We start from the raw sequence: 25,071 nt of genomic DNA, 5'->3' as shown, positions 1-25,071 counted from the left end.
AAATGGAGGTTGTTATATTGATATCTGAGATAACAATGGTGTCTGTTAATATTGATATTTGAGATGACAATAATGACTGTTTATATTGATATTTGAGATGACAATAATGACTGTTTATATTGAATTTAATGAATTTGTTACAATCTTATCACAAATTATGATATTTAGATTCAAATTTTGAAATTAATCACATTGTGTTCATCAAAAATTTTAGTATTGAAGAACAGATATACCTATCAAAATAGAGATTGTACTTTATGATCACAAGGACATAGAGACCTACAGTAGTTTGATGATCTCTGGAGTAATCACAACTATTTCTGCCAAGTAGGCAGACAAAATTCTTGATTCTATAATGAACGTAATACAAACTTATTTTATAATTGTATTTGATGATTTATTATCGGGAGACATCAAATATATTCTTACATAGTGTATCACCATATAATAATTCTTAATCAAACAGCCTCTATCATGTTTCAATAAATTAAATTATCCTGTCAACTTTACTTACTATGAATCCATTATCTAATCATATTCATAGTGTTAGTTCACAAACATATTATCAACATCATTTTTATATATGTATATAAAATCTTGAACTATCATAATATTTTCTTCTGTAATATCTATTTCATAGCTCCATCAGTACAACATCTAAGGTTGGTAAATCATTGACTGAGAAAAATCGAGATTCACCAACTTTGCTGTATATATACAAAATCTCACATAACAGTAACAGTGTTTTCTTCTATAGAATTAATATACAGACCAGTGATTACTTTATCTCTCTAGGAGTTCTCTATACGATTACCAAACTTCATGGTATCAGTTTTCCCACTAAATGTAGTAGCATTCAATTTATGGATTCATAATTACAATATCAACTGCCGCTACTTCTAATATTCTGAATTGGGTGATATTAGAATTACTACATCAGGCAAGTAACAGCATTTACTGGTCAAAACACTGGTCACACAAAGCATTAATATTCAAAAATAGATTATTACAAAAGATAAGTAACTGGGTAAAAGAGACTGGGTACTAGCTCATGACCATATATAGATAAGTACATGACTCTATAAGCATGATAAGCTCATGACCATATATAGATAAGTACATGACCATATATAGATAAGTACATGACCATATATAGATAAGTACATGACCATATATAGATCAGTACATTCACATTCAAGACATATACACTTACTAGGAATGATCAATTTGAGGTGAAAAGCACGAAATATTTATTGACTTATCATATACTATAGTGTACAATAGATTTAAGATTTCATTCTATTGATAACGGCAAGTATCAATACAGAAAATGAAGGCATGTTCAAGAAGGTAAAAATAAATTCAGCTACATTCTATCAAACCAATTACAATAAATGATGTTCACTATTGCAGTGGCAATTATTAGACAATAAATGTCACTTTCCACACTACCGTTACCGACTTGTTTCTCAAATGTAATTTGACTGATGGTAACAGTGTGAAAAATCCTGTTAAGATTTACAACTCTTAATAATGTACCATTTCTTACATGTACTTGTACTATAGCTTAGCTATTGTAGGTAGTATGACATGAGCCTGCTATGCAGTGTCATTCATATTGCCTATGAACGCCAACAGTCATACTGAGAGTGTCTACTGGTATATACACTTGAACAATTAACCAGGATATAGTATATTTAAACAGAAGTATAAATATTGTATGCTAACCAACTTTTCCAATAAGTGCTACTTACTATGCTTTCTTACCATATCCAAGTTCATATTTGACACTTTACACATAACATATGCAATATTTTTCTCGTTGAATGATTTTGGTTTCTTCAGATGTAGAAATATTTGTTTACTGTCTGACACTAACATAATGGTGCAATTTACTTCTGAACTATTTTAAAACCCATTCCAAAATTTACAATTTTTTGAAGTCAGTTTACTTTCCAATATCACTGATCTCTGGGAACATCTTTGAAAAGTGATTAGAGAACTGCGCAAAGATACTAGTTTCACTTTCCTTAATCAAAACAAACTTGATGGCATTAACTAAATGTGATAGCAATTTTCTAACAAATATCTCAGAATTGGATGTTATAATTCGAGTTAATGTTTACAGAATGAACATATTTTTCCCAATACAATAATGATTGATTGTAATTGAGTTTCTACTTTTTAAGGTAAGGAAATCGGAGAAAGAATTTTTCTTTTAAGTGAGGATGTAGTATGTTAGACGACAAAGAAGTTGTGATGAGTTGAATCATTTTTAAGTGAGGTATGTTAGACGACAAAGAAGTTGTGATGAGTTGAATCATTTTTAAGTGAGGTATGTTAGACGACAAAGAAGTTGTGATGAGTTGAATCATTTTTAAGTGAGGTATGTTAGACGACAAAGAAGTTGTGATGAGTTGGATCATTTTTAAGTGAGGTATGTTAGACGACAAAGAAGTTGTGATGAGTTGAATCATTTTTAAATGAGGTTGTAGTATGTTAGACGACAAAGAAGTTGTGATGAGTTGGATCATTTTTAAATGAGGTTGTAGTATGTTAGACGACAAAGAAGTTGTGAAGAGTTGGATCATTTTTAAGTGAGGTTGTGGTATGTTAGACGACAAAGAAGTTGTGAAGAGTTGGATCAATGAAGTTTTTATGGTATTAGTATTCCATCACCTTTAACCCCAGATATCCACTGTCCTGTAATATATCAGCTTTACTTCAATTAGTGACAATCTGTCCAAACGGTTCAAACAATAAACCATATTAATTTTGCTGACATAACATCCATAATGCGATGCACTATATTGCGTTCACTACAATTTTACAACTGGATATTCAAAGAGAAATAACACCAAAATGACACGTATATATATAAAATCAATGTACTCGGGAATACTATGATGGTAACAATAGGCCACGACTTGTGATACAAGGATCTTACCAACTGAGGTAATTCTTAGAGATCTAAACGGTTGGATAGAATGGGATAGGGAGGGGGTTCAGGGTTGATCTATAGGAACACTTACAGCATCTCCATGTAACATATTATAGTTAGTCCAGGGGGCTATAGATCACCTGTGACTCAACGCTAAGGGCGAGCTTAATTATTACAAGACAATGAAAAATGCTGTTTCAATACTAGTAAAGCAGTTTTGGTAATTCCTCTGAAAAGTAATAGATATACGTGGGCTTATTACCAGAAGTGGGCTTATTACCAGCCATGGACTTATTACCAGACATGAGCTTATTACCAGACAAGTACTTATTACCAAACATGCACTTATTACCAGACATGGGTTTATTACCAGACATGAGTTTATTACCAGACAAATACTTATTACCAGACATGCACTTATTACCAGACATGGGTTTATTACCAGACATGGTCTTATTGCCAGACATATACTTATTACCAGACATGGGCTTATTACCAGATATGGGCTTATTACCAGATAAATACTTATTACCAGACATGGGCTTATTACCAGATATGGACTTATTACCAGACATGCACTTTTTACCAGACATGGGTTTATTACCAGACATGGTCTTATTGCCAGACATGGACTTATTACCAGACAAGTACTTATTACCAGACATAGACTTATTACCAGACATGGGTTTATTACCAGACATGGTCTTATTGCCAGACATGGACTTATTACCAGACAAGTACTTATTACCATACATGTACTTATTACCAGACATGCACTTATTACCAGACATGGGTTTATTACCAGACATGGTCTTATTGCCAGACATGGACTTATTACCAGACAAGTACTTATTACCAGACATGTACTTATTACCAGACATGGGCTTATTACCAGATATGGGCTTATTGCTATTCCTTTAACTGGTACTTAAGTACATTATTCTTTCTGTATATCACTAAATGTTAAATGCCGTTGAACGTGACCTTTTTCTAAAGGTGATGTCTCGTTCCTTCATCAATTTTTATTCACATTGCACTATTTTGAAAACAATCGTACCAAGGTAAATTCTAGAAGATTCTTAAAGCCACTGGTAAATTCCAAAAATGTTGTGCTTTTGTCTCGAAAGTGCTCATTATTTTCAAGTTCAACTAGTACTATTATATCAAATTTTATTAACAAAATGTAAAAATTAATACCTGCATAAGAATATGTCATTAAAATATCTACACGGATGTAGATGTCCTTGTTTTAAATATCATGCAGTTAAAGTAACCTCTAAAATATTCTTTAAAGAAAAAAAATGCATACCATTAAATATTTCTGGAAAAATCAGTTGAAAAAGAAGGCACAATGGTTTTGGGAGTCGTGATTTAAAGGGTTCTGTTTGAAATCAAAGCAAATCTTACGATTATGAAAACCCCTAATCATGAACTTGCATCATGCTTTCTCATGTATATTTTTTGTACAAACAAAAATCTCAGGCAGGTACATGCCTACTAGTATAAGACACTTTTTAAGATATGTCTATCGATAAAAATATTACTTGTGTTGAAAATGTGAAAATGAACATCTCTTGATGGGCCTGTCAGGAAATATGCCATAACCAAGTGTAATAAAGGGTTAGTAAGACAAAGATGTGACAAGTTTGTGGGAAAATGTCCTGTAAATCTGCCATCCATTGACAATGAGGTAACAAAGTCCTTAAGTCAATCACATTAAGCTCTCTTCAGTTGTCCCTGCTACGGTTTTACACCTTCCTGTGTGTTAAGATCCCGACATCTCCGATCCAAACTTGTGTCTATGTGCTGCTCGCTTAGCTTCAGCTACAATCTGTACCAAAAAAGAGTAATTATTAATTCCACATTACATATAACTTTTTTTTAAAATTACAATAAAAAAAAAACTGTAAAGATAAATGTTTTTGTCAATAAAGTTCATTAATTAAGTGAATTCTTACACAGTAAAAAGAGGAACTGATTATCAAAACAAAAAACACATTGTTTGAATTGTATTTATTTGAATTTCTATTTTCATCTTGCTTTCAGATCAATTTCTTTTTGAATATTTTTGAAAGTATTGCTTTAAATCTTAACTCCTCCCGACAGCTGAAGTCATTAAGCCACATCTTTCAAGGTTTCTATTAATTAATTAAATGAAAAAAAAAAAAAAAAAAATAGCTACTTAATCAAAGTTAATAAAATTAATTGAAGTTCTCAAAACAACAAAACTGATATCCCATTAAAGATTAGTTCTAGGAAAATCAAAGTCGATATCCAGCTAACTCATATTCTGAGCCTTAAAGTAGAACCCTTGCCTCAAAATGGAACCCTGCATACAAATCACAATGAAATGTACACGGTGATGATTCAATAACTTTTTACAGATCTGCATGCTTTTATCAAAACATTAAACTGTATATTCCATGAATTCCCTCACACATGTTCTGAAATTTATCTTAATTTTTTTTTGTTTACATGTACACAATACTATAAGGTCTATTGCATTAACCCTGCATGGTCTTAGGCCTCAAATATCAAAGATTTCTTTATCCACCAACATTTAAAACATTTACATTATTTTACGATTATTCATTAATTCAAAGGTGGAATATGAGTTGGAAGCTGTATCTGTGAGACAACATCAAAAGTTCTATGCTCTGAATTGAATGACTAATGACCTAGGTACTTTAAGTCTATATGTATCACGTGGGAACATATGTATCACATACATGTCCATATAGATGTCCTCAGGGAGATACAAGCACGGGGAATTCCGATGAAACCTAATTGTCCAGAATACACCTAGGAGACATATCTTTTAGTAGGAAAAATTATGATATCCAGACAGTGATTCAGTAAATGGCGTTAAAAAAATGAATTACAACCGACATTTCACATGCCTCTTGTAAGGCTGATAGAATTATAGGTAAGTTACGGTCTCTGTCAGAATAGGGTCCATGTTAATTTGAGTCACACAGACGATTGTTTTCGTGATTTGGTTAACAAATTGATGGATGTGACACTGGTACATAGGGACAAACATTTATCTAATTACAGCAGTTCTGAGAATGTAAATGAGTCTCTGTAACCCAAAATGAATTTGGAGACCATCTCCGCATACCGATGATGGCAAACATTAGCGCCTCCATTAGTCCAGTACTAGATATATTCATTAGCTTTGTTTCTTCCAGCAGGATAAATATGATGTAAGTCAAAGACAAAAGTGACTAAATGGCGTACTGACTTGAAGTTATATATCTGAGATGAAAGTAAGATATTCATCTCAAGAGATTTACAGATACAGAGGTCAAAGATTGTATAAAAGACATACACATGGGTAGCACAAAAGTTTAAGCAGATATCTTTAGTGTCCATTTTTGTCAAAATGACTTCCAACTAATCTAAAAAAATTTGATTAATAATTTTGAAGCTTTTCCCTTAAATAATGATTTCCTTGATAGATGTCAACTGGTTTTGAGGGTTTCTATGAGTCCTAAAGGTCGATTAAATCTAAGGGATATTTCTATAGTCTTATTCATAAATATTCAATTTCATTGTGTGATACTAAGGTTAGATTTGTTTGATGTTTGTGCAGTGGTTTCATTGTTACTACCTTGATTCTCACTTAGAGGATATGACATTTTTATATCTGGAATGATCAAGATTTGCATGATAGGTGTACTTGCTGAGGCTGGTGAGATGCTTACTCTTCCTTGTGCTATTTCAAGTGTCTACATTAAAATTGTTCCTTTATATGTATTTTCGTCTTGTTTTATATCAACTTTTTGTTGAAAATTACGATTTTCCTTTGACGTCCATAATCTCGTTTACATTCATTCATGTTGCATTGTTATAACAGTCAGCCACAGTTGTAGTAGGCATTTGCAGTGCATAGTTAACACTTAGCTTGAACAACTTAACTTTACTGACACTCAGTGTTATACAGAGAATAAATCTATACTCCAGAATTGATGGAAACAGTATACACTAAGTTTAAACAAGAAAGGGGAGCTTAATTAACACAAAGTGCAACAAAATGAAGACGTGAAACTGAAATTTGAACTTGTTGTTCATGACTGTTAGACTAAACAGTATTACGTTTAAAGAGATTTTTGCAAAACTACACAAAAGTATCAAAATAGGGACTGATTGGCGAATGGACAAAGCAAACCATTGCTCTCTTGGGTATAGAGAGTGAGACAAATTATTTAGTCAGAAACATATCCGTTACGTGAAATCAATGCAAAGAGTAAACATAACAGATCTGTATATTGCACAATTCGTTTCTAAAGTAGACGTTGCGGGGTTTTGGCATAAACATGATTAATTCTCACTGCATTCATAATACACAGAGTAAGCACATTCTACATCGCTGTCCAAGCCTCCAGGGTTAAATAAAAGTGATCTGGAAATGATCAGTGGTACATAGAGAGATCATTTTTCTGTCGGTTAAGGTAGAATTGATCAGTACTTAAACATTTAAACATTGTCAGACCTCATTGAAGTCCTCGTGTTGCTTACATTCTCTATAGATTCTTGACAATCTTCCATGAATAACAAATTCGCTTAACAAATTGAGGGTTAAAAAGATTCAGCACTGACAAATGTAGAAGAAAAAACCTTAGGACTGGAGTTCAGGTATCAAGTGCCAATTTTTTTCCACACATTGATTGTAATGTTTGATCTATAACATCTCTACTTAATTACACAGAATAACACAGAAAAACACAGAATTACACAGAATTTTATTATTTTGCATCAGGATAAGAAAACTCGTATTTTAATCCAGTTATTTAGTGAAATCTTCAGCAATTTACAAAAAAAAAACAAAAAAAATAGATACATAAAAAACAAAAAAATTAAGACATTGATCTATTAAAAAAAAAAAAAAAAAATTCCATCAACACAAATTATGTATTTGGTTCTGATATGTCCCCTCATTTATTTACAGGTCATGCACACAAGATGTATAATGGTTCTGATATGTCCCCTCATTTATTTACAGGTCATGAACACAAGATGTATAATGGTTCTGATATGTCCCCTCATTTATTGACAGGTCATGAACACAAAATATATAATATTTGGTTCTGATATGTCCCCTCATTTATTAAAAGGCCATGAACACAAGATGTATAATGGTTCTGATATGTCCCCTCATTTATTGACAGGTCATGAACACAAGATATATAATATTTGGTTCTGATATGTCCCCTCATTTATTGACAGGCCATGAACACAAGATGTATAATGGTTCTGATATGTCCCCTCATTTATTGACAGGTCATGAACACAAGATGTATAATGGTTCTGATAAGTCCCCCCATCTATTCACAGGTCATGAACACAAGATATATAACATTTGGTTCTGATATGTCCCCCCCCCATCTACTGACAGGCCATGAACACAAGATGTATAATGGTTCTGATATGTTCCCCCATCTACTGACAGGCCATGAACACAAGATGTATAATGGTTCTGATATGTCCCCCCATCTATTGACAGGCTATGAACACAAGATATATAATATTTGGTTCTTATATATTTAACAAAAAATACCAAACAGGAGATTCTCCTGGAATTAAAACATAATGAAATTTAACTGTAAAGATGTCAAAACATTAGGGAATCTACATTTTTCAACTTCAGGTTAAACATAGTACTAAACACTTCTAGAAAGTATGATTCTTTAGGTAACATAATAATAATTTTATAACTGAGTTTAACAAATTTCAAATGACATGATACAAAAAGCAGAAATTTGCTGCAATGAAAATATAGTCAAATATGACTGATAAGTCAGGAAAAAAAGTTTATTGTTTAACAATTTAATAAGACTGATACAGTTCTCATATCAAAGAAGACAAGCGGTGCCGTTTTCTCGGCAGTACATGATAACATTACAAGTAGGTAATCTGTATACATGAGATGATTCTGAAATATCTCAGAGAAACGACCTCAGAATGATGTCGCCGGAGAACCTTACAATGTGCTATAAAAATAATCTATACATAAATGACAATATTTGAACGCATATTTCATTCTTCCTCGTCCTATCTAAACATTAAAGCCGTCTAGATCTCATCAAGCAAAACTAATTACAAATTATAGACATTATCTTCCGTATCTGGTTTTTTTCACTAAACAGACTGCTACATTAATTGAATTATTCGAACATCATTCAATTTTAGATGCATTTATATATTACATACAAATTACCTATCAAATATCTACATTTCACCCGATGCGGTACAAACCATTCAAGCTTATCTTACATTTCATATGATATACAGCATCGTAATTCTGAAACAGTGTAGACAGAGCAAATATAACCTTTTCCATGCTCTCTGAAATTCAATTGTGGATAATGAAAATCTGCATTGTATTCTCTGCCTTAGGAAACAGACAGAGTTCTCTCCTGGCAACATGTAGAGAAATATGGAAAAGATTGCAATATTTCAGACATCTATACTTGACGATTCATTAATCTTGTTTTCATTTTATTTTTTACTTTCATCCTCCTTTGCTATATCATTCACCTTTCTTATCTACAACAGTAGAATTAACATTCTCAAACGTAACAAGAGAACCCTTGGTGCCGTCCATTGTTTGGTATTTATTCTGTCTTAAAAAGTAGAATATTTTTCCTTCTTTTCTTTGTTTGTGCTTGTTATTAAATGAAATCTAAAATTCCTCTGAAGAAATACTGATACATGTATTAATCTTTAACAGTCAAATCCAAGATGGTCACCAGTCGGCCATTTTGTTTTTCTGATCAGTTCAAAAACCAAAAAGGCACAACAACTGTAGACCAAGGCAAACTTGTAGATGAAATTTAAGACATATCAAGAATTTTTCAAAATATAACAAAAACAAATTTGCATTGCCACGATCAAAGATAGTCACATTTCAGCCATTTTGTTTTCTGATCTGTCCTAACAACAATTAATGACCAAGAGGAACTTTTAAATGAAATTTCTGTAACAGTCATCTCAGAAAACAAATTAATAAACTTTTAGAATCAAAATCAAAGATGGCCAGATTGTTGCCTTCAAGTTATCAGATATTCTGTTTTTCTGAAACAATCATAAGAGTACAACAATGGACCAAAGAAATCTAAAATTAAATTAAATCAATTTCAAAATTGGACAATTATTGCACAATTAAGGACAAAGGGGAACCGGCATATGCATTCTGAAAATGGTCTGTGGACACCATACTACAGACAATGGGTGATTTGAACAGTCCATCATCATCATCATTATCATCATTATCACCATCATCACCACCATCATCACCACCATCATCATCACCATCATCACCATCATCATCACCACCTTCATCATCACCTTCATCACCACCATCATCATCACCATCATCACCACCTTCATCATCACCTTCATCACCACCATCATCATCACCTTCATCACCACACCACCATCATCATCACCACCTTCCTCACCACCTTCATCACCACCATCATCATCACCACCACCATCATCATGTGATGGGCTAAAAATGTCAACAAAACAGCTGGTTTATTTCACTACCTGGTCAACGTCTAATTCAATCCACAAAGATAGATTATTTCATAAATATTTTAAACTTAGACTTAAATCATTATCCATGAATGTTGAATATTGTATGACTTACAATATAAATTTACTGTTGAATACAGTACATGACTTATAGTATAATTTTACTGTTGAATATTGTATGACTTATAGTATAATTTTACTGTTGAACATTGTATGACATAGTATAATTTTACTGTTGAATATTGTATGATTTATAGTATAATTTTACTGTTGAATATTGTATGACATAGTATAATTTTACTGTTGATAGTATATGACTAACAGTATAATTCTACTGTTGAATATAGTATGACTTATAGTATAATTTTACTGTTGAATATTGTATGACTTATAGTATAATTTTACTGTTGAATATTGTATGAGATAGTATAATTTTACTGTTGAATATTGTATGACTTATAGTATAATTTTACTGTTGAATATTGTATGACTAATAGTATAATTTTACTGTTGAATATTGTATGACTTATAGTATAATTTTACTGTTGAATATGGTATGATTAATAGTATAATTTTACTGTTGAATATGGTATGACTTATAGTATAATTTTACTGTTGAATATTGTATGACTTATAGTACAATTTTACTGTTGAATGTTGTATGACTTATAGTATAATTTTACTGTTGAATATTGTATGACTTATAGTATAATTTTACTGTTGAATATTGTATGACTTATAGTATAATTTTACTGTTGAATGTTGTATGACTTATAGTATAATTTTACAGTTGACTATTGTATGACTTATAGTATTATTTTACTGTTGAATATTGTATGACTTATAATACAATTTTACTGTTGAATATTGTATGACATAGTATAATTTTACTGTTGAATATTGTATGACTTATAGTATAATTTTACTGTTGAACATTGTATGACTTACAGTACAATTTTACTGTTGAACATTGTATGACATAGTATAATTTTACTGTTGAATGTTGTATGACTTATAGTATAATTTTACAGTTGACTATTGTATGACTTATAGTATTATTTTACTGTTGAATATTGTATGACTTATAATACAATTTTACTGTTGAATATTGTATGACATAGTATAATTTTACTGTTGAACATTGTATGACATAGTATAATTTTACTGTTGAATATTGTATGACATAGTATAATTTTACTGTTGAATATTGTATGACTTATAGTACAATTTTACTGTTGAATATTGTATGACATAGTATAATTTTACTGTTGAATATTGTATGACTTACAGTACAATTTTACTGTTGAACATTGTATGACATAGTATAATTTTACTGTTGATCATTGTATGACTTACAGTACAATTTTACTGTTGAACATTGTATGACATAGTATAATTTTACTGTTGAATATTGTATGACTTATAGTATAATTTTACTGTTGAATATTGTATGACATAGTATAATTTTACTGTTGAATATTGTATGACTTATAGTACAATTTTACTGTTGAATATTGTATGACTTATAGTACAATTTTACTGTTGAATATTGTATGACTTATAGTACAATTTTACTGTTGAATATTGTATGACTAATAGTATTATTTTACTGTTGAATATTGTATGACTTATAGTACAATTTTACTGTTGAATATTGTATGACTTATAGTACAATTTTACTGTTGAATATTGTATGACTTATAGTACAATTTTACTGTTGAATATTGTATGACTAATAGTATTATTTTACGGTTGAATATTGTATGACTTATAGTACAATTTTACTGTTGAATATTGTATGACTAATAGTATTATTTTACTGTTGAATATTGTATGACTTATAGTATAATTTTACTGTTGAATATTGTATGACTTATAGTATTATTTTACTGTTGAATATTGTATGACTTATAGTATAATTTTACTGTTGAATATTGTATGACTTATAGTACAATTTTACTGTTGAATATTGTATGACTAATAGTATTATTTTACGGTTGAATATTGTATGACTTATAGTACAATTTTACTGTTGAATATTGTATGACTAATAGTATTATTTTACTGTTGAATATTGTATGACTTATAGTATAATTTTACTGTTGAATATTGTATGACTTATAGTATTATTTTACTGTTGAATATTGTATGACTTATAGTATAATTTTACTGTTGAATATTGTATGACTTATAGTACAATTTTACTGTTGAATATTGTATGACTAATAGTATTATTTTACTGTTGAATATTGTATGACTTATAGTATAATTTTACTGTTGAATATTGTATGACTTATAGTATAATTTTACTGTTGAATATTGTATGACATAGTATAATTTTACTGTTGAACATTGTATGATAGTATTACTGTTGAACATTTATGACATAGTATAATTTTACTGTTGAATATTGTATGACATAGTATAATTTTTACTGTTGAATATTGTATGACTTACAGTATAATTTTACGGTTGAATATTGTATGACTTATAGTACAATTTTACGGTTGAATATTGTATGACTTATAGCACAATTTTACGGTTGAATATTGTATGACATAGTATAATTTTACTGTTGAATATTGTATGACTTATAGTATAATTTTACAGTTGAATATTGTATGACTTATAGTATAATTTTACAGTTGAATATGGTATGACTAATAGTTTAATTTTACTGTTGAATATGGTATGACAGTATAATTTTACTGTTGAATATTGTATGACTTACAGTATAATTTTACGGTTGAATATTGTATGACTTATAGTACAATTTTACGGTTGAATATTGTATGACATAGTATTATTTTACGGTTGAATATTGTATGACTTATAGTATAATTTTACTGTTGAATATTGTATGACATAGTATAATTTTACTTTTGAATATTGTATGACTTATAGTATAATTTTACTGTTGAATATTGTATGACATAGTATAATTTTACTGTTGAATATTGTTTGACTAATAGTATTATTTTACTGTTGAATATTGTATGACTTATAGTATAATTTTACTGTTGAATATTGTATGACATAGTATAATTTTACTGTTGAATATTGTATGACATAGTATCATTTTACTGTTGAATATTGTATGACTTATAGTATAATTTTACTGTTGAATATTGTATGACATAGTATGATTTTACTGTTGAATATTGTTTGACTAATAGTATTATTTTACTGTTGAATATTGTATGACTTATAGTATAATTTTACTGTTGAATATTGTATGACATAGTATAATTTTACTGTTGAATATTGTATGACATAGTATCATTTTACTGTTGAATATTGTATGACATAGTATCATTTTACTGTTGAATATTGTATGACATAGTATAATTTTACTGTTGAATTTTGTATGACTTATAGTATAATTTTACTGTTGAATATTGTATGACATAGTATAATTTTACTGTTGAATATTGTATGACTTATAGTATAATTTTACTGTTGAACATTGTATGACTTACAGTACAATTTTACTGTTGAACATTGTATGACTTATAATTTTACTGTATAATTTTACTGTTGAACATTGTATGACATAGTATAATTTTACTGTTGAATATAGTATTGACTTATAGTATAATTTTACTGTTGAACATTGTATGACTTATAGTATAATTTTACTGTTGAACATTGTATGACATAGTATAATTTTACTGTTGAATATTGTATGACTTATAGTACAATTTTACTATTGAATATTGTATGACATAGTATAATTTTACTGTTGAATATTGTATGACTTATAGTACAATTTTACTATTGAATATTGTATGACATAGTATAATTTTACTGTTGAATATTGTATGGCTAATAGTATAATTTTACAATTTAATATGGTAAAGGACATTGTCTAGTTTTATAAGTATGGACATTGCTTGTCAAATCAAAGAAGAAACAGCCTTTACAGGGCATCATCACAAACATATAATGCATGAGGTGATTTTCTCTGTGGAAGGTAATTATTCTTCATGATGTATTGAGCTTGGACCAATGTAATATGATTCAGACAATATCAATACAAGTCCATACGCTGGTTGCTATTGCAAGAAATGAAAGGTTAATTTGATACTGTACAGGAAAGATGAGGGTTTATACATCATGTAAAAATACTTAAACACATCAATTATTGCTCAGTGTACAGAAAGTACCCTCCACCTTCTCAGAACAAGTTCTATCTTACTCCTGCAAGCCTCATGTATACAGCACCTATTGCTTAATATCATTTCTTTTTGAAATTAGGAATTTATTTACAAAAATGAAAAAAAAATTATGAAGAAATATAAAGTAGAAGTGTAAAAGCCATTTTCAGACCACTTCCAATCTTATTTCATATAGCTTAAACTCCAAGTACCCTGCACATAAGAAAATACACATCTTGGCAGAATATTACTTTACATCAAAAACATGGCCATCCATGCCTGTCACAACTTTTCTCAGACATAAATTTGGGAGACAATGGAAACACAAATACCAGAAATTTTTGCCTCTAATAATGGAATTTGTGTACAGCACATTTATCATCATTTTACTTTGAAATTTTTACAAATCGTGTTTGTTTTACGAGTCCAAGAACGCTCAGCTTTATTTCCTATGCACAAAAGCATTTGAAAGTTTCAGTAACAAGCTAGTTTTCCAGTTAGTCTAACTTAAACCGCGGAATATGCCGGACCGCAATCTGCAAAATGACATTAGTGTGTACCTGAGAAGAGAGATCACTGACCTCTAATTAGCCATTGAAAAGCTTCCAATGTTTTCAGGACAATAAAACAAGATAGCAATGCAGCCGATTGTTTCATCATTCAATGATGTGTTGTTCATATCAATCAATTAACACTGGCTTGGATAAGATAATCAAAGTCAGTGATCAGATATATGACCTGGTCGTCTGGGTTTCTTTGGCAGATCGAGTGGTAGTCCACATATACTTTCTAAATGTTATTTTATATCCTATTTTGGCCAATCCAGAAAATCGGCCAATGCAGAAAAGATTGCATCATAACTTTGCGAAATGGCCGAACTGCATCCAACTTGTTGGCCAGAGATTCCAATCTATCTATAATTTGATTCTGTAGTTTACTTTCACTGTGGAAAATATAAACAATTTCGGATATTTTGTAAAAAAAATATGTCTTTTCCTTGAACAGGGACATATGCTAGAGAGAGAAAAGAATTTGCCCAGAAAAGACTTCTCTCGTGCTAGATTTCATGTTTGTATATTGAGTTGTGAACTCAACAAAGGCCCTTCTCCATCACAGTTGCTATCTTATCTTATCTACCTGTGCACATAGCGTAGTAAGTGTGGACTTTGCAAAGACCAGTCTGACCAGAACCATTTTGTCTGACACTGAGAAGCGAATTTCATTTTGAGACAAAATTGATACTAATCAATTCAGTTGACATTTCACAAATCTTCCACAAGTCAATCAGAAGATTACTCCGCTTTCAAATAACATTTATCTAAAGATGGTTTTCTTCATATTTTGGGCCATCCCCGAAACTCCAGGGGTTACAATCACTTTTGCTCTCTGCCCCCCTGCACAAGCAAAGTAATTTGATTGGTTCTAGAAGAAAAAATCTGACCAATCACAGGCTGATATACTCCTTTAGAAGATTACAAAGGAGCGACACCCAACTTCAAAGCCATTACAATATACCTTTATGTGACCTCGAGATTTGCTAAATATACAATGTACATCAAAGGATCAAACAAGTTTTTCATATTGTCCACAACGTGTCGCACAGGGAACCTTCAATTTTGCCATGACATGTTCCAAAGGTGCAGAGAATGAAAGAGATCGAAATCCCTGAAGTATCAAAGATGACTTTGGGCTGAAAGTGGCAAAAATTATTGGGCAATATTTCATCGGTAGGTTTTTTTTTTTTACAAATATCAAAGTTTAGCAGAAAAATCAGAAAAGTTAGCACAATCAATTTGAAAATGTTTGTGTTTAAAAGATTAGTCATGTACTTTTACAGAAGGATGGTGTTTAAACACAGCAAGAATATACCTTCACTAAAATTTCCTTGTGACTTTACAAAGAGATATAGACATATTCCCTGGCATTATACATTCCTGCTATGAGCAGTCAAATCAAATTATCTTCTGTGCAAGACACAATTTATGTAGAAGTTTGAAGCCAACCCACCTGAACTTGGTGTGAATATGTTGGAGATTCTGGTGGCCAAGACATTGGTAGTGTGTCTTGTGAAATTTATTTCCAATTTGAATGATAGATCACATGATCGCTATATAAAAATAAACTCTTACAAATCTTGTGTGGAAAGTTAGTGCACTGTAACAAAACAGAATATTTCGAATGACCTAACAAAATTTACTGACAGATACACTATGCATAACCAGTGGGATTGCCATTTCTAAATTGTATCGGCCCCAATTTCTTTACAATACTGTATAAGAAAAGTCTGTGTGATGTTACTCGTGTCGTCAGTAGCTACTCAAAGTGGGATACCCAAAACAAAATGACACTTCAGAACCGCGTGTGGGCACCTCTTGTACAAATTCCTGCACAGATTCTCCTATGCATTGAATTCATGAGAACATTAATTTGGTTTAATAAAAATTAGAACTCTCTGTTCTAAGAGAATCAACAAAAATTTTCCGAAAAGCAAACATTTTGGTAATTTTCAATATTGAAATACCACAGAAAAAATTAGTACTGGACATGTGATGTTATAAACAGCGAAAAACTCCTGCACGACCATCTTTTGTCATGAGGTTAAAAAATTACCTGCATTATCATGATGTAGTATATGTCTAACTACATGCCGGTAGCTATCACTTTTCCTTAATAACATCATACAGACTCCAGTGGGAAGAATTACACAGAACAAATATAGATAATTTATCTTGTCTATGTTACATTTAATTTATGTGTAAGGTTATATCACTTTTGTGCAGATCAATGAAATTTCCGCAAAAGGAAACGACGTTTATCTTTTGTTGGAACCTTAACATGATCTATTCCAACTGTCACTTGTGTATTCCTTAAAAGTAGTAAATTTATCAACGTGTTTTCTTCTGCAAGACACAGCAAAACTGCACAGAATTTTAAAAAAATTGTTCATTCTTATCGTCTGAAGCCATTTAAATGCATTCCATATTTATTCTACTAAATGCCACAGGAGTGTGAAATTTTAAGAGGGTGATCCAAACCCACAAATTTTTCAGAGTGTAGGTTGTTAGGTACATCAATAGTTACGATATAAGAACAAACTACATGCGTATATAAAACATTGAAAAAAATTTAACTTTGACACTTTAGTAGGAAACTGAATTAAAAGTGTATTTAAACATTATTGTCATTTGCGCTAATACATATGAACAAACATACTTGTGTATGAAACGACACGAGGTTGAGTGTGTACAATTATATAACAATGGTGAAATCAATGTGGTTTTCATGATTGTTCAAACCCATATTAAATACCATCCATTTTTCTATTCAGATATTACACTGTTTTGACTCATCACCATATTTGATGTTAAAAATTACAATGTGCCTTTCGTAACTTAAAGTGACCGTATAAGTAAACATGCCACAGCACTGTGGACAAGAAACGTGAGCAAGGCTTTAAATACCAAAATAAAGAAAAGCTAAAAACACGCACAAAACACCCAAGCATACTGAGAGAGGTGGATAACCTCTTTGCTATATAATGTTTAAAATAATAAATGAAATGATTGCATGGCCGACAGGAGAGACACATTTTGTAGTCCTACCTAATCATTTAGTTTTGTATTTTTTGTTTCAACACCATTGTGTATGTCAATTGTTTATTTTCATTTCAATCAAAAAGAAAATGTTTCTATCAAAATTGTGATAATCCGACTCAGACACTTTAATTACACGCCATTAAGATGCAACTTGTATCAGTCAGATGAACAAGAGGCTCATGGGCCTTAACAGTCATCTGACATAAAATACAAGATTTGAAATTTTGAACTTAAGAAGAAGTCGAAAATGTGTTTTCAAGATGGCCGCCATGTTGGATTTCAGACCAACCCAAAATTAACAAACTTTGGTCAGGATCATGTCACGATCATTTCAGGTAAGTTTCAGCTCAATGAGACATGTAGAATTTAAGAAGAAGTTGAAAACGTTTAGGACGGACGACGCCGCACAAAAGGCGATGGCAATAGGTCATCACATCCTTCGGTCAGATGACCTAAAAATGCAGGTCAACTCTATTTTATCTTTTAATTACAAATTTGTATATTCTAGAGCTCAATTTCAAATACATGGGTATATATTTCCTCACATGGTTAGTCATGCAAGGAAAATACACTAAAACAAGAATATCAGTGAAACAGATTAATATTCCCCGAAAAAAAATTTAATGACCAGGAAATCTTAACGAAGGGCAATAACTCTGTATATAAGGGGTTGCAGGCCCTTAATTTAGTACACTGCACATTGTCTTAGTATGATCAATGTATACACCAAGTTTTTATTGTCCTAGTTTAAATGCAAGCAAAGTTATGCTCTGGAAACAGAATTGGAACAAAGGTCAATAACTCTGTTAATATAATCTATCTAACGCATGACACAGTTGTAGATTTCATGTGTCTACATATTCCAAAGCTGTAGATTTCATATGTTTCATACATTATACAGCTGTATAAAGATGGCTTTCATTGCAAAAAGCTGTTTGTTCTGCAAAATTTTTGTTTAAAAAGCCATGTTAATCCTCCCCCCCACCCCCCCCCAAATTCTCAGTCCCCCCCCCCCCCCAAAATTCTCAGTCCCAACCCCCTCCAACCCCTCCACACATATCTTGTCGGTAAATGATGATTCTCTGGTTTGAAACTAAAATGTCAATTCCAGAGTTAACAAAAAACCTCATCAACTTATCAGATAAAGGACGGTGGTAACACGAAAAATTTCTCAGAAAAAACAATACTTGTATGTTTGTTAACAGGGTGATTGGACAGTCTGTTCTTCATTATTAACTTCCTGTAGCAGAGATCCTATCTAGTCCAGGTTGGTAGTCACGGCTCCTGTCATTGTTTTCTGGCCGTCACTGATCACGCCGTCGTTGTCACGTAGTTTATTGTTCATAACTCAAAACTACGGGCACATTATCTCATTACTCATTACTGTTATCTAAACGTCAAACTAACCTTCATATGTAACCACATAAGTGGAGTAAATCACAAACTGTGGGCATCTTGGTTTTGAATCTTCATGCCTTTTCGTCTACATGTTAACTGTGTGTAGTCTCTCTGTTTAATCACCACTGTCTGTCTCCCGTAACTAACTTAGCAAAACATTCATGTTTTCTTGTCGTATCTGTTCTGTTCATTTTTATTACTTGTGTAAGCAAAAAAATGTAAAAAAAACATTCATGTGATATTCAGCACCTTCCCTTTCCTATGTAATGCTGAGTTCAATTGAATTCTACAACATTACTTAGAATGTCTTCCTCAAAAGACAGAATAAACTTATAGAATATGAAGTAACATTGTTCAGAAAGGTATCGCAAAAAAAAAAAGTGATTTTAATCATGGTGGGGAATTGTGTGGTCTAAAGTTTGTGAATATCATGAATGAAAATGGCAGCTGCCACAGCAGAATGTTTGAAAGGAGGTAATTACTGAAAATGTTTTAACACAGGCATTTTATAGTTACAAGCATATGCTATGTTATATGCCAGACATATCCGCATATGCTATGTTATATGCCAGACATATCCGCATATGCTATGTTATATGCCAGACATATCTGCATATGCTATGTTATATGCCAGACATATCTGCATATGCTATGTTATATGCCAGACATATCCACATATGCTATGTTATATGCCAGACATATCCACATATGCTTTGTTATATGCCAGACATATCCACATATGCTATGTTATATGCCAGACATATCTCCATATGCTATGTTATATGCCAGACATATCAATACTTTATTTGTGCTGAAACAATCAGTACTTTTCGGTCACATTCTTACCAAAGTTTCTAATCAGATCAATTTTCCATGAAAAGGGAGTTGAGAATTATGAACAAATACTATTTCTGCGGTTTTCTATGCCCAGAAACAACGATAACTATAAAACTGATATTTACAGAAAGAGTCTAGAATTGATTGTACTAGGAACCATCCTGTTAAACAATATTGTTTTCACGATCAGTTTTTAAAATTTTTTTTAGTGACAAGACAAGACACACTATATTTAATTGATAAGTAAACATACCACTGGTTAAGTCATGAAGACAAGTGCAAAAAAATTACCTCAACAAAGATTATCAGCACCTTGACCGGCGTTTCAAATGACCACGGTGATTACGATATCACTCACCTGATTATCTATGTAGTTATCACATCCGTAGCACCAGACAGAGAGGTCAGAAAAACTCAGAGTGACCAAGTGCTGCTCTGTTACACCATGAATTACCATGTGTTCATTGACATATCTGCTACAGTAAACCTGTAACGATAAATATTTTTCTTTCAAATGGCTCAAAATTTTATGTCTTGTAATTATACATACTTTCTGGCTTCTTCAATCCATGAGTGAGATGTAACATGGTGCTTCCTGAAAGGGCACCTTGCACTCAGAAAACCTCTATAAATCAATATCAACAATCAATATTAATATCAATATCAATTTTATTTATTTTCTTTGTCGACTGAGAATTATGTAAAAGTGATGTTGAATATCTTAAGAACTTAAACCAACATTCCATAAAATACACACAAACCATTGGTTTTGAAAATTTCCAAGAAACCAAAACGACGAATTAAGTAAAAGTTTATTTTCCAGTTTAATACTTTGTAATTATGCTAAACAGGAAGTTTACAACCAACTTCCTGGTATTACCTTGTAACAGACGAGGCACACCCAGTTTTCTCCCTCATTTCCACAGTCCTGACAAGGGGCCCTTGTGTCTAGAAACCTCTGTGATAGGGGCTGTACTGTTTCTAGGTGAGGACACCAGGAGAGTGGCTGAACTGCAAACATCTGCTGATGACCCTGATATCAAATACACTAGTTTTTTTTACTATTTCTGATTTCAAAAAGCGATTTCACTCATATGTATATGATTCACATCAAAATTGAAGAGGTCGGCCATCTTATTATATATTTAATTATTGTTCTCATCAAGACACTATAAACAAAGTACATGCTGCAAAATTGAATAACACAGAAAAAGTCTATGAACATACTATCACAATTAACATAATTTTACAATCCTGCTCCAGTTTTTTTTATCTTCTGCAATGGCATAATAAAGGTTATCATTTAGCATAAACCTGAGTAAACTTTCCAGGATTTGGTGGTAGGATTTTACCTCAAATTGAAGTTACATGAAATGGTATAAGATACACACCATGTCCTCCAGCATTTGGGCTATAGAAAGAGCTTGTAATAGATTATCAGCCCCGCCCACTGCACCCATCATGTCGTCTATAGGAGCTCCTGCTTGTCCTCCTCCACACACATTTACTCTTGCTCCACCCACAGCTTCTCCAGCTCCAACCACATCTCCTCTAGCTCCACCCACAGCTTCTCCAGTGCCCACCACATCTACTCTAGCTCCACCCACAGCTTCTCCAATTCCACCCACATCTGACCTAGCTCCACCCACATTCCCTCTAGCTCCGCCCTCCGCTCCTCCAGCTCCACCCTCCTCCTCCATTAGATCAGATGATTTAGAAGATGTGGGTGTGGTATCTGGGACAGACTGTTTATTCTCTGTTATGGATACACCCACAGCTTTAGACTCTGACTGACTTGATACCTTGGCCTCTTCTCCTGCTCTGTCAAATACTACAACAAAGAAATAGAGACCAGTCTGTACGGTCTGATGTAATAAACTCGTCCAATGAAAGGCCATAATAGTGGACATATAACCTGACAAAATAAATAGAGAATACTGTGTTTTAAAATATAAGTTGTATTTTGATGACGGTGAAGAAAGACAAAAGTGGCGAGACTGTCCTGAATTTTGCCTGACTACAGATGCGTGGAAAAATAGATCCAAACTTCATTGGATATAACAGCGATTTTACGGATATTCATAAATTAACTTGTTCATTACAACAGGATGAATTGCTTATTTCAACAACTTTTTGTATTTTGAAATGGATTTTTTAAGTAAAATTTAGAAAGTAATTTTGTCAAATTACTAAATGGCAGCTGCTAAAATACAGTTGTTTTCAGTATTTTTTTTTCACTTGAATTCCAACAGCCATGTGAAGTGATCTGTGACTGATATTCAAAAACTGACCAAAGAACCAATACTGATACTCCTGAGTCAACTTCAAGCAGACATCAATATTTAAGTTCCAGTAAAATAACACAGAATCTTATTGTGAATTGAAAACTAATCTTTCAGCTATAGTTACAAAGATAAGAAATCCACGTAGAACTTTTTCTGATGCTTCAGATAATAATTCTACAGATGATAAAGGTGAGAGTTATTTCCCTTTTCAAATCATTCATCTTTAATTTTAATGCTGTGCACATACGCTACTGGTACAGTGTAGCAAATATGTAAATGTGAGACAAAAAGGACAAGTTTTGACATTTCCTTAAAGTAATATTGATATATCAGTATTATTACTTACTCATGCATTCTATTTTGTATTTGTTAATTTAAGTTCAAACTTAAAAAAATATCTGAAATCACATTGGTACTTACACTGAATTCACAAACTTTGACTTCTAAAAAATAGTATTTTTGAAATAGATCTACTTGGTATTTCATATCGTCAAGTCTCAATTTATAACGAGATATTACTAAAATGTGTATAATCATTCCTTGAATCGATTCACTACAGATTTGACATTTCAGCCTACAGAAATAATACCATGCATGACCATCAGATTAGCTATATAGAACTATCTGTAAGTGCTGTGTACATTTTTCGAAGCTGAAAAGAAAGAGATATTGATCTTATCTGTCCAATTTGCCATAATATCTCCCCCCATCTTTCCTGTATTGATTAACTTAACAGTTGTGTATTAAGAAAATTCTCCAGTAGCAATCATAAATACCTGATACGGAAGTCATTTTCTTCGCAAGTTCTTCAATATTCTCTTTGAAATCATCATCTTCTATTTTCCCCTCCTTCTCATCAAGTTTCCTGCAGAATACAATAAAATCATATGTGTTTATTTTTTATTACAGTTGATTAAAACAGTAGCTGATAACACTAGTTGTTACACTGATTCTGAGAACAGGAACTGCCAAAGCTTCCTTTCCATCTCCATGCTACAAATTTTGGTTTCTTACTTTCTAATATCAACTTAACTCACAGAAATTTAACAGAAAAGTTTATCATAACATGATGGTGATAATTTCATCAAGGATAGAAATAACCTACTCCGAAGATTTTTAGAACTTTAGTATCAATATGGCAGTTTGATGTTCTTAATGTAAGGCTAAAATCTGGTATAAAACTGATCAAAGGGCAGTAACTCTATTTATGATGGGGTATACCATGGGTATATAATTTCATATTCAAAACTGCCACAAGAAATTTGCATTATACACAAGACATATGTTTTGGATAAGGTTGTGTATGATGAATAAAATTTGTTTAGACTTTGGTGAAAAACACATTTTAAAAAATCTATTTATAAAGTTAAGCAGTAAAACCAGTCACTTTATAACAGACTTTGCAGTGTCTGTGGATGCTATAGAAAATATATAGATATAGATATGACAAATTTACATGTCGTTGATAAACTCAACAATTATTCCTTATAAACAGGGTACCTGCAGAAGTTTGTACCCAAGACAGTTTTATATCAGGCATGTATGTTAGGTTGTTGACGAGGTAACTGTCAGTACCAGCTAGCAGGGGAATCAAACTTTCGTTTTATTTTATTGCATGATATAGAGACAACCTTAAGAGCAGAGTTGGAACGAGAATGTCTTAGCCTTGACATTACTGACTTGAAGTCACCTGACACCACATCAGTTACACTATATCATTCAGCCATTTTGATATCACTGTTGCTTTCTGGGTAATGGACCAGAAATTAGAACACCATATCTCAAGTCTATTACAAATATAGACTAATATCAACCCAATGATTGGAACGCTGTTGGGAAAAGATCTGTCCCAGGTCTGAAGTTGGTCATTTTTACACCTGAAGGAGCATATTACTTCCGCATCTGTCCTTACACCCAACAAGGATTCCGTGGTTAAATACTCCCAGTACAGACATTATGATTCATCCATTAGGGCCTAAATGAGAGTGTAGGGGCTTCTTATGTCAAATCAATATGATATGGGGTGTCTTTCTATATTTTCAATCATTTATTTTTTGGACAGGAACACAGCTGCCAACATATATGTAAATAAATCAGACATATCTCTTTTCTGACTCTAACGGCGTTTTAATCTGGATTCACTGCTGAAAAAACAAGGTTCATTTCAATGGTCTGATGGGTACTGTCAAGTTTACTTCCAGATGCCTGTCCTACTTATCTGGTTTAATTTGTTAATTATTATTTTGTTCAAAGAAGATTTCTATTTTTTTTTCAAATATCTACACAAATGATATAAGTATTACAGGTAATTCTTGTAA

At 31.9% G+C, this 25,071-nt stretch overlaps 1 protein-coding gene across 1 annotated transcript; it reads right to left on the bottom strand.

Moving 5' to 3' along the window:
• Positions 1 to 383: 383 nt before the first annotated feature.
• Positions 384 to 24,708, bottom strand: LOC132558431 (histone deacetylase 6-like). Its single transcript, XM_060222998.1, has 6 exons — positions 24,629 to 24,708; positions 23,530 to 23,618; positions 21,860 to 22,299; positions 21,349 to 21,501; positions 20,827 to 20,955; positions 384 to 4,772 (listed from the first exon to the last, which is right to left on the bottom strand). The coding sequence occupies exons 1-6, from the start codon at positions 24,706 to 24,708 to the stop codon at positions 4,707 to 4,709; spliced, it is 957 nt and encodes a 318-aa protein (XP_060078981.1). The 3' UTR covers positions 384 to 4,706.
• Positions 24,709 to 25,071: the final 363 nt, after the last annotated feature.

The sequence above is a fragment of the Ylistrum balloti genome, unplaced genomic scaffold (genome assembly GCF_031769215.1).
Source record: "Ylistrum balloti isolate Yb309-2 unplaced genomic scaffold, AGI_CSIRO_Ybal_v1 Utg370790, whole genome shotgun sequence".
Lineage (NCBI taxonomy): Eukaryota > Metazoa > Mollusca > Bivalvia > Pectinida > Pectinidae > Ylistrum > Ylistrum balloti.
The sequence above is the reverse complement of the archived record's forward strand: the minus strand, read 5'-3'. Positions and strand labels throughout refer to the sequence as shown.